This window comes from Lampris incognitus, chromosome 3 (assembly GCF_029633865.1).
Source record: "Lampris incognitus isolate fLamInc1 chromosome 3, fLamInc1.hap2, whole genome shotgun sequence".
Classification (NCBI taxonomy): Eukaryota; Metazoa; Chordata; class Actinopteri; order Lampriformes; family Lampridae; genus Lampris; species Lampris incognitus.
In genome coordinates, this window is record NC_079213.1 from 6,290,981 (window position 1) to 6,302,435 (window position 11,455).

At 49.9% G+C, this 11,455-nt stretch overlaps 2 protein-coding genes across 3 annotated transcripts in view; one reads left to right on the top strand and one right to left on the bottom strand.

The window, feature by feature from the left end:
* The window catches only part of aldh1l2 (aldehyde dehydrogenase 1 family, member L2), a 28,508-nt gene extending 24,846 nt beyond the window's left edge, over positions 1-3,662 (top strand). Inside the window, exons 21-24 of the mRNA XM_056275825.1 lie at positions 485-590; positions 698-897; positions 1,972-2,275; positions 3,451-3,662. Of these exons, the coding sequence (XP_056131800.1) occupies positions 485-590; positions 698-897; positions 1,972-2,027 (362 nt within the window). The 3' untranslated portion in view covers positions 2,028-2,275; positions 3,451-3,662. The remainder of the gene's footprint in view (positions 1-484; positions 591-697; positions 898-1,971; positions 2,276-3,450) is intronic.
* Positions 3,663-5,192: 1,530 nt separating this feature from the next.
* Positions 5,193-10,561, bottom strand: nopchap1 (NOP protein chaperone 1). Of its 2 annotated transcripts, XM_056277545.1 has the most exons (5): positions 10,456-10,561; positions 10,265-10,339; positions 8,984-9,117; positions 6,789-6,978; positions 5,193-5,576 (listed from the first exon to the last, which is right to left on the bottom strand). In XM_056277545.1, the coding sequence occupies exons 1-5, from the start codon at positions 10,511-10,513 to the stop codon at positions 5,569-5,571; spliced, it is 465 nt and encodes a 154-aa protein (XP_056133520.1). In that variant the 5' UTR covers positions 10,514-10,561; the 3' UTR covers positions 5,193-5,568. The 2 variants fall into 2 exon arrangements, with proteins under 2 accessions (XP_056133520.1, XP_056133519.1); XM_056277544.1 differs by having other exon boundaries at positions 5,193-6,978.
* Between the last annotated feature and the right edge of the window lie 894 nt (positions 10,562-11,455).

The following is an 11,455-nucleotide window of genomic DNA, read 5'->3' on the forward strand; positions in this document are numbered from 1 at the left end:
TGCATGTTGTCCCCGTGTGGGCCCCGTGTGATGGACTGGCGGCCTGTCCAGGGTGTCTCCCCCCCCGCCTGCCGCCCAGTGGCTGCTGGGATAGGCTCCCTCCAGCATCCTGCCATCCTGAGAGCAGGATGAGCGGTTTGGATGACGGATGGATGGATGGATGGAGTATGTATTATACCAGCTGTGAGCTGATTTCTGCTGCCACATCTGGTCCGAGTCCCTCGTCGGAGGGCTTCACCCAAACCCGAAACAAACACGTGGGGGGGAGGGGGAACTTACAATTTGGTCGTAGTTGTACATTTTGTGATGTCTTGGAGTTGCGCCGGCCATTTTTTATTCTTTATCCTACAGGCCTCTATTTGTTGTTTTGTCTGATGTAAAGTACTGAACTGTTTCTTCTTTTGTATTTTAAAAATGATTCTTTTTATCATTTTTATTGTTGACGTAAACAAAAATCATTCTAAACGAGGTCGTCCGTCCCCAGGCTTCTTCATGGAGCCCACCGTGTTCACCGACGTGGAGGACCACATGTTCATCGCTAAAGAGGAGTCCTTCGGCCCCGTCATGGTGGTGTCCCAGTTCAAAGAAGGGTGTGTCTCCAGTAGTGTTCCCCCACCCCATCGCGCAAACGAGCAATCTTGTCCAGTGAGGCACCGCACCGTACACGCTAACACGTCTTGACCTCTCTGACCTCCAGGGACGTAGACGGGGTGCTGCGGAGAGCCAACGACACGGAGTTCGGCTTGGCGTCCGGCGTGTTTACCCGCGACATCAGCAAAGCCATGTACGTGAGCGAGCGGCTGGAGGCCGGGACAGTGTTTGTCAACACGTACAACAAGACCGACGTGGCCTCGCCGTTCGGCGGCTTCAAGCAGTCTGGCTTTGGCAAAGATCTCGGTAAGTCGGGGGATTATTCCGTTGCCTACCAACACGGGGATCGCCGGTTCAAATCCCGGTGTTACCTCCGGCTTGGTCGGGCGTCCCTACAGACACAGTTGGCCGTGTCTGCGGGTGGGAAGCCGGATGTGGATATGTGTCCTGGTCACTAGCGCCTCCTCTGGTCGGTCGGGGCGCCTGTTCGGGGAGGGGGGACTGGAGGGAATAGCGTGATCCTCCCACGTGCTACGTCCCCCAAGTCCCAAGACTTGTTTAAGACCGGACCACAACAGTTGTCCTGCTCACACTGAGTGGTCGTCAGTGACAGACATACACAGAGTCCAAGATGACCTTGAAAGTCTGTCTGGGGCTCCGTCATCCGGTCCGAAGTCCTTCTGACGTGCGCTTGGCGTCGCGTTGAAAGTGAAGGTTATGCAGTCACGTAGGTGCCAAGGTAGTTTGGCGACCGCTAAAAACCCGTTGGTTTTCTAACCTGCCAGGTTAGTAGTCCATGTCTTGCATGTCTTTCAAAGTCCCTGGTCAGATGCCGGGATGCCTGCCAGGATGGAAAACCAGCAGGCTCGCAGAGGAACTGAGACAAGGTCTGGAAATTGAGTTGAAAACCACTGAAGTGGAAAATAGGCATCATTTTCCAGAGTTTTGCCAAAGACGTCAATAAAGTCGTCTCGTGTTGCCTACCGAGACGGGGCTCGCGGGTTCGAATCCCCGTGTTACCTCCAGCTTGGTCGTGGCGTCCCTACAGACACAATTGGCCGTGTCTGCGGGTGGGAAGCCGGATGTGGGTAGCGCCTCCTCTGGTCGGTCAGGGTGCCTGTTCAGGGGGGGAGGGGGAATAGCGTGATACTCCCACACGCTACGCCCCCCCCCCCGGTGAGACTCCTCGCTGTCAGGTGAAAAGAAGCGGCTGGCGACTCCACATGTATCGGGGGAGGCATGTGGTCGAAAAAGGAGGGAAAATAAACACCAAACAAACGAACAAATAAATAAAGTCGTCTCGTTTTTTGCCCTCTTTTACTCTGTACGCTGTCGTACTTCCTGCCGCTTCAGCGCCGTTGTTTTCTCTGTTGTCTACAGGAGAGGATGCTCTGCTGGAATACCTGCGGACCAAAGCAGTGACTGTCGAGTACTGAGGCAGCCCCCCCCCGCCCCCACCCACTCACCCATCCGCCTCCCTGACAATGAACTTTGACCCCACCCCCCCAGCCAGCCCCGCTGTTTTCAAAAGGGACTCATCCGCCTGGTTCAGGGATTCAACTTCAGCTGGCGTGTCCGCGGAGGAGGAAGACGCCGTCGTCGTTTTCCTCTTGCCACGTTCTGGACAACGTGCCTACCGTTTCCCAGCATGCTGCAGGAGCCTTGCAGGGTGGACGTGGGAAACGTGCGCACACGCGCACGCGCGCACACACACACACACACACACACACACCATCGGTGACAAAACCGGACATTGCATAGAAATCAGACCTCCGAGGTGGGAGTTGCTGGTCCTGACGGGAACTGAACCGGTTTCGACCGGTCCAACGCGGCACAGAATTTCCCGCGTTTCCCGTTCTGCTTGGTACAATGACACGAAGGTGCGGTTTACTTTTAAAAAGACGCGACTCCCCAAATCCATTCGAAAGCCAAACGGTAGCAACAGAGGGCGACAAAAAAGGGACTACAGATGTTTTTTCGTACTCTTAAAAGTCTTAAAACCACCACGACGTTGTGCGACGGCTGAACGCGAGTTGGCGACGTAGCTTGAAGCGGTCCAACTTCTCGTTTGGTCGGTGAACACCGGAGCGCTGCTTGGATTTCACCTGCGGCGCGGCGGCTAGCGCCGTCGCCTCGCAGCGAGAAGGTCCTGGGTTCGAACCCCGGGGTAGTCCAACCCTGGTGGGGGTCGTCCTCCATGTCCGCGGTGGGGTTTTCTCCGGGCGCTCCGGTTTCCCCCACCATCAGCAAGACACGCACGTTAGGGTCAGCACTCCTGTCTGTGCCCCTGAGCAAGGCAAGGCGAGACAAACTGGAGTCGGTCCCCGGGCGCTGCACGGCGGCCGCCCACTGCTGCTAGCTACACAGCTAGGACGGGTTAAACGCAGAAGAAGAATTGCCCCACGGGGGGTCAGTAAAGCATCTTATTCATCTGCGAGGCCTCGTGTTGACGAAGCCCGTCCCCTCGGCTCGAGCCGCGGTCTCGCATCAGCCGTTGGCGTCGGCCCGCGCCACTTTTTTTTTATTTTAGCTCGCTCACACGCGCCGCTATTCAAGACGTCTCCTCATTAACGTTCACGGCACCCTCTGTTAAAATTTTATCTTATCTGTAAATATTTTTTAACAAAAGAGCAGAGAAAGCTATTCTATTTTTTGGCCTTTTTCTTGTCGGAGGATCACTGTGCTGTTCTAACACTAGACGACCCTATCCGCTCGGCGCCGCCACCAGCCCGTTTCTACACGCTTCTACGCTTTAGATCGACTCGCCACAAAATTGGCCGCAAAGTATAATATATATAAGTATATGATTTAAGTAAACGCTGTGGTATTAATGTAAGTAATTTTGTATTTGTCCCGCAGACTTCGACAAGGCCGACAAGGGCTAAACAAGAGTTTTTATTGTATGTGCAATTCTGAGGCCTCAAAAAAACAAAGAAGAAGAAAATGGTGTCAAAAGAGAAAAAGGGAAGGAAGTGAAGTCTTTCTTGCAGTCTGTGAACACGATCGGAGACGACTCCTCAATAAACTGTCTTCAACCGAAAAGCTCCCGCAATTTACATAAATATGACTTAACAAATTATGCAAAATGTTCCATGTTGATATTTGAAAAATGATGCAGTTCTCTTTTTTCCCCTCGTTAAGGACCCTTGTTCGGATTGTTGCACGGTGGCGCAGTGGTTATTGCGGTCGCCTCGCAGCAAGAAGGTCCCGGGTTCGAGCCCCGGGGTAGTCCAACCTTGGGGGTCGTCCTCTATATGGAGTTTGCATGTTCTCCCCGTGTCTACGTGGGTTTCCTCCGGGGGGGTCCGGTTTCCTCCCACAGTCCAAAGACATGTAGGTCAGGTGACCCGGCCATACTGAATTGTCCCTAGGTGTGTGTGTGTGTGTGTGTGTGTGTGTGTGTGTGTGTGTGTGTGTGTGTGTGTGGGCCCTGTGTGATGGCCTGGCGCCCTGTCCAGGGTGTCTCCCCGCCTGCCGCTGAATGACTGCTGGGAGAGGCTCCAGCATCCCCGCCACCCTGAGTAAGGATAAGCGGTTTGGATGATGGATGGGCGTGTGATTTTTGTGCGTTATTCTGGTCAGCTCAAACGCACTCACGCTAACACACGTCCTCGCGAAACAATGGCGCGTGCTGTGAAAGGTTCGTGTCAAAATGTGCCTTGAACCTTGCCAGCAAACCGTGTTCCAAAGTCAAGACTGCACCGGCTGTATGGCCAAAGTGTCTGGAAGTGGGGAAAAACCAAAGCGTGCAGGCCAAGACCTAACAACCTCTGACAAGCAGCTGGTTCTAACTTCACGACTCGAGTGCCGAAAGGCGTTTCCTTGATGAACATTACAGTCGCCGGTCGTCAGTGAGGCGAAGTGAACCGTGTCCTGTTGTGGTTTAAGGGCTCTGGAGAAGTGGCTCGCTAGGAGCGTGTGCACACGAGCAGACACCGAAGCCCATCTCAATACGGGAGACTTGACAGCCACGTCCATTCTGTCCAGCGCCTCCATGCAAGATGCTCCATAACCGCCACAACTTGGGCAGGATGACACCGACGGAAGGAGCCGAGTGGACTACTTTGCATGGTTGCTGACAATGAAAGTGTATTTGCCAACCCCCCCCCCCCCCAGACCGAACATGAGCAAGAACTGCAATAAAAGTCCTTACCAACTGCACATTCTTTGGAAAGAATTGCAGAAGAATCCCAAAGGAGTCGCATGCACCAGCTAACCGACGCACATACAGAACTATAGATTTGTGAAGTCTTTGAGCGGCATATTGTAGGCCCGTCCTGCCCGCGAGAGGAAAGCCCTTCAGTCAAGAAACTGGCGTTTGATGGACACTAATGGGTTAAATCAATCTGAAATTCATGGTTAAAAACAAAACAAAAAAACATTTAGGACTGAATAATTATGGCAAAAACAGCCGTCAGTCTTGATTGGAGGTATTATTTTGAAGAACTTAATTAAGATTTGAACTTCAACCACAGTGAAGAAACTGCTCCTGTACCACAGGATGGGTTAAATGCAGAGGACAAACTTTGTCGTAACTTATACAATGACGACAATAAAGTGGCTTTCTTTCTAGAAAGTCATAAAAAAGGCACGACACCCGCTTGCTTAGAAAAATAACCGGTTTTATTCATCTAAAGGGAGGATGTTTCAGCCAATATCGCCTCCGTAAGATCTAAGCAGGGGGCGGCACGGTGGCCTCATAGCAAGAAGGTCCCGGGTTCGAGCCCCGGGGTAGTCCAACCTTGGTGGGTCGTCCTCTGTGTGGAGTTTGCATGTTCTCCCCATGTCTGTGTGGGTTTCCTCCGGGGGCTCCGGTTTCCTCCCACAGTCCAAAGACATGTAGGTCAGGTGACTCGGCCGTACTAAATTGTCCTTAGGGGTGAATGTGTGTGCATGGGCCCTGTGATGGCCTGGCGGCCTGTCCAGGGTGTCTCCCCGCCTGCCACCCAATGACTGCTGGGATAGGCTCCAGCATCCTCACGACCCTGAGAGCAGGATAAGCGGTTCAGATGATGGCTGGAGATCCAAGTGGTGTCGCGACTTTTCTGACCGTCTTTTTAAAGCAGCACCTCAACTCAGCCGCTTTCTAAACTTCACCCACAGCGAAATGATTTCATCAAGGCTGATGAACTTGACATACTTATACAGGTTTCCACTACATGGTACCGGCTCGACTCGACTCGCCCTTTTTTCGTTTTCCGTTACTGGGAAGTACCAGCATTTTGGTAACGGTTTCCACTTTTCTGGTACCACCTTTGTCGAGGGTCCAAAAAGACTGGAGCGGGTACCGAAATCAATGCAGACCTCTGATTGGTCAGAGAAATGCGTCACTGCATCACTGCGTCATCACTGCACGCGTGGGATATCACCCGGCATTTTCCGATACCGAAGCGGAGTTATCTTAAAAGTACATTTTGAAATTGAACAAAATGGAGAGCCGAAAATCCACGCCGTGGTCTGTCGAGGAGGTACAGTATCCCCTCGATGTCCGCCGCCGTTCTTAGAATGGTCCCGCTGAAGATGACGTCCCAGCAGTTTAACCAGGCGTCGCTATGACGACCAGCTACACTGAGGGGGGTGCTGTTACGGTAACGGAAAACGACACAGAAGCGAGTCCAGTCGAGCCGGTACCGTGCAGTGGGAAAGCGTCATTAGTTGTACAGCGTTGATATCTACTCATAATCCTGTCAACATTATAACATGGCCGAATGGTTTGCAATTTACAAATAAAACGGTCAAAGGTCAGGTGGCGTGGCGGTCTATTCCGTTGCCTACCAACACTGGGATTGGCGGTTCGAATCCCTGTGTTACTTCCGGCTTGGTCGGGCGTCCCTGCAGACACGATTGGCGGTGTCTGCGGGTGGGAAGCCGCATGTCTCGGGTTGTACAAAGGCACTATGACATGAACTCCTACTGGCACACATGAACTCTGCACATACTTAAAAAAAAAAAAAGTACTGTTCCCATAGGGATGAGGAGGGCGTCGATCTCTCCAAACGGGAACTCTCCATTCACTGGTCTCCTGCATAATAACTCAATATTCTCTCGATAACTGACACGTGAGCGGTTTTACCATCAGTGATAAGCGGGCTTGTCGTGGGTGAGAAATGTAACCAACGTCGCTTGACGGGGCAGAGGAGCCCTGTGTGCAGCCATCATTAAAACTGCTCCCAGACGTCACTCTGGAGCCACTGTACCCTCATTGTCCTGCGTGTCCAAGACTTGGATGTTGGCTCGCTTCTTCCCGTTTTTGTCACCGGGCAGTTTGAGGTTCTCCTCTGTGACCTCGCTCTCTTCGTCAGAGTCGGAATCCTTCTCCTCCTCCTCCTCCGACGTCTCCCCCGCCGAGTCGCTGTCCGATCCGCTGAGCTCCACGAGGGCCACGTCCTGAGAAGATGTAATGATTTAAAACGTCATTTAAAAATCATGCGGTTGATCGAACCCAGGGTTTGTATCCTGCACAAACACGTTCAATCAGCATGTGCTCACTTGCGCCACATATACATACATGCATTTTAGACATAAAGGCCTGGATGGCAGAATATTTTACAGCTCCATCAGGATAAAACGGAGGTAGCGGTCTTTGGTTCAAAGGCTCGGAGTGAGAAACCGGCCTACAAACTAAATGCACGAGGACTCGACCTAAGCCAAGAAGCAAGAAATCTAGGAGTGAATTTTGATTCCGATTTCAGGGCTCGTGCAGGGTGTCACAAAAAGAGCATTTTATTATTTAAAGAACATCTCCAAAGTGAGGCCATTTCTCTCGCTGAGCAACACAGAGATACTGATGCAGGCTTTTTTAACTAGCAGACTAGACGACTGTAAGGCTCTCCTATATGGTCTACTGAAGAACACAATACATCAGCCACATCCATCCATTCATTATCCAAACCGCTTATCCTGCTCTCAGGGTCGTAGGGATGCTGGAGCCTATCCCAGCAGTCACTGGGCAACAGGTGGGGAGACCCCCTGGACAGGCCACCAGGCCATCACACAGGGCCGAGATACACACACCCACACACATTCATACCTAGGGACAATTTAGTACGGCCGATTCACCTGACCTGCATGTCTTTGGACTGTGGGAGGAAACCCATGCAGACACGGGGAGAACATGCAAACTCCACACAGAGGACGACCCGGGACGACGCCCAAGGTTGGACTACCCCGGGGCTCAAACCCAGGACCTTCTTGCTGTGAGGCGACCGCGCTAACCACTGCGCCACCCTAAAATCGCTACAATTAATTCCTAGTTCTGCTGCACGAGTGCCGACTAAGACAAAGACACCACACCTATTTTACACCTATTTTAAAGTCTTTACCTGTTAGTTTTCAAATGGATTTTGAAATTGTTTTATTAGACTATAAGGAATTACATGGCCTTGCACCAGACAACCTCTCAGAAATACTTTGGGTTTATGAACCAGGAGGGCCCCTCAGATCCTCTGCTTCTCTTTTAGCCGTTCCACAAAACAGAACAAAAACATTTGGTGATGCGGCGTTCAGCCATTACACTGCAAACGGCTGCAACAGCCTTCCAGAGGAGCTGAAAATAGATATTTTTTAAACGTAACCTAAAAACCCATCCATTTAGTCTGGCTTTTATGTACTGTTTTATGATTCATACTTATATTTTATTTTTTGGGGGGAATTTTTTCTCCCCAATTGTATCCGGCCAATTACCCCACTCTTCCGAGCTGTCCCAGTCTCTGCTCCACCCCCTCTGCCGATCCGGGGAGGGCTGCAGACTACCACATGCCTCCTCCGATACATGTGGAGTCGCCAGCCGCTTCTTTGCACCTGACAGTGAGGAGTTTCGCCAGGGGGACGTAGCGCGTGGGAGGATCACGCTATTCCCCCCAGTTCCCCCTCCCCCCTGAACAGGTGCCCCGACCGACCAGAGGAGGAGCTAGTGCAGCAACCAGGACACGTACCCAAAGCCGGCTTCTCACCTGCAGACACGGCCAATTGTGGTCAGGGATGCCTGACCAAGCCGGAGGTAACATGGGGTTTCGAACCAGCGATCCCCTCACTTTCAACATGCCCACATGTAGAGCAGACTGCATTGTATTTTCATGTACATAATGTACTACACAAAGCTGGATTAACTGGGCAAATATTATGATGACCAGAGTGTCTTACTTTAACCACTGTTTATTTGCCAACCAGAGTCAGTATGTTTTGTTCACTTCAGAGGTTAAAGGTCATGACTATGGATTTGATCAATAGGAATTACGCTACTAAAATGCTCATAATCAACAAAATATCCACCTTCTGTTCGCACAATACTTTTTTGGACAAACTTTCCATTCCACTGCTTGAACTTGCCGGACAGCAGTTCACCAGATTAGACACCTCTTTATTCTCTCATCAACCACAGACGTAGACTCACCATCTCTATCACCTTCTCTGCCTCCTCCACTCTCTCAATGTCAAAGTGGCCGGGAGGACACTCGTCCATCTGCTGCTTTAGCTTCTCATTGGCCTGGGCTATCTGTGGCAAGAAGCTCTGCAGTCGGTCCAAAACTGGAACACATTCAGCAAGTTAAACAGCGGTTCAAATGTTACTGCTTCATAGACAAGACTGCAAGAAGCGAAGATAAGACAAGGAGAAATGGAACAGAGCAAAACCATATCGCCACATGACCAGACATGGAGAAATATGGTTTCTGTACAATATGGTAGAATCAGTGCAATAGCTCTGCTACATACATGGACATGGTGATAGATACACAGACAGACAGATACTAGATAGATAGATAGATGGATAGATATAGATAGATAGATAGATAGATAGATAGATAGATAGATAGATAGATAGATAGATAGATATGCAGACAGATAGATATACAGACAGATCGATACTAGATAGATAGATAGATAGATAGATATACAGACAGATAGATATACAGACAGATAGATATACAGACAGATAGATATACAGACACAGATACTAGATAGATAGATAGATAGATAGATAGATAGATAGATAGATAGATAGATAGATAGATAGATAGATATGCAGACAGATAGATATACAGACAGATCGATACTAGATAGATAGATAGATAGATAGATAGATAGATATACAGACAGATAGATATACAGACAGATAGATACTAGATAGATAGATAGATAGATAGATAGATAGATAGATAGATAGATAGATAGATAGATAGATAGATAGATATGCAGACAGATAGATATACAGACAGATCGATACTAGATAGATAGATATACAGATAGATATACAGACACAGATACTAGATAGATAGATAGATAGATAGATAGATAGATAGATATACAGATAGATATACAGACAGATAGATACTAGATAGATAGATAGATAGATAGATAGATAGATAGATATACAGACAGATTGATAGATAGATAGACAGATAACTATCCTCAAATAAGAAATCGACAGATACATAGCCCAGTTAAGTCAAAACAAGTATACACCGAAGCAAGACGTAATGGAGCCAGAGCTTATGTTCTCTTGTTGCGCAAGACGGCCAAAAGGTGCAAGAGCAGGTAATGCAAACTGAACTGAATATTAAACGCATGCGCAAATGCAGATTTGACTCGATGCATGCTCAGCAACCCAGGCGTAGAAACCCCAGAAAAGAAGTAAAGACAGGTCTCAACAACTTGTGCAATAAAACAATCTCACCGCTGCTTCTCGGGACCCTCTTAGTCTGCGGGGCTCTGCCGGCTTGGGGTTTGAGGAGCAGTTTGTCGCGAAGACCTGTCATTCGAGAAGGCAACACTGGTTACACACGTGAGTCCGACCTACGATATGAGAACAAACGCCAAAATACAACGAGCCTCTTAAACACGTCAGGGCAAAGAACAACAACAAACCTCCTCTGCTGCCACATGACAGCAGGTCCTGCGAGCTCGTCTCGGCATTGACTTCCATCTCAAAGAAACAGGGACCGAGGGAACGCGTGTGTCGCTTGCGAGAGCAACATCCGGGACGGTGACGGTAAATGAGTTGTACCTAGCCGTGAGCAGCGCCCTCTATCGTTAGGGAGGTGATTGAGAGATTGGCAAAAAAAAAAAAGGTGAGCTATATCGCTTAGTTGGAGACCAGCAGCGGCGCCGACATGACAGTCGTCCCGAGTTATTGATCGGTTGTCTCGACGCATGCGCAATAATCCAGGTATGCAAATCAAAGAAGGTTGGAGCAGTTCATCTGCATACAACGTTTTTCGACAGATACGTTTCATCACCCCAACTAAGTGACCCCCCTTCAGTCTAAACTGGCTGCAGCGGGTATCTACGTTAAGAGGGAACGACCGTCCCTGAACCGAGGGTGGGGGTGGGGTGGGGGTGTAAAAGTACATCTGTCGCCATTTTACCTTACGACGACTACGTTTACGTGACGTCAGAAAAAGTCGATTTATTGTGTTACCCCGGCTAAAACTGGACCTTTTAAAAAACACGTAAACGCGTTAGTCCGACTGAAACCGCACTAAAGTGAACTTCTCCAAGTCGGACTAACGCGCCCTAGATAACGCGGTTGGGGACCGATTTACTCCGGCACGTCTTACGCCGCCATCGGCCCCGAACTGGCCTAGGCGTTCTGCGCATGCTCCGCAGTTCCCGCGGCGGTCTTTCATATCCAATAGCGACCAGCTGAAAGGGGGGCATATCGCCACCTACCGTACCGGGGTGGGACAATACTTCCGTCGAGAAATCGATTTTCCCCCGGTTTTGTATACTGGGACGACGACGGTAGTCCAGTTACGTGGCCTAATCGAGCTCGATTTAACAGTGCATGTAAACGCAGTGAATGATGTGATTGCGTCTATTCCCCGACCCTCTGTGAGAAGTACACATGGCCATCGAAATTGGTGTA

Bases quoted from the DNA above. Each gene is read 5' to 3' on its own strand.
- nopchap1 (XM_056277544.1), bottom strand. From the start codon at position 10,513: ATGGAAGTCAATGCCGAGACGAGCTCGCAGGACCTGCTGTCATGTGGC. The intron at 10,340-10,455 runs GTTTGTTGTTGT...CTCGAATGACAG, and splicing joins GTCATGTGGCAGCAGAGGAG to GTCTTCGCGACAAACTGCTC. The intron at 9,118-10,264 runs GTGAGATTGTTT...AATGTGTTCCAG, and splicing joins GAGGGTCCCGAGAAGCAGCG to TTTTGGACCGACTGCAGAGC.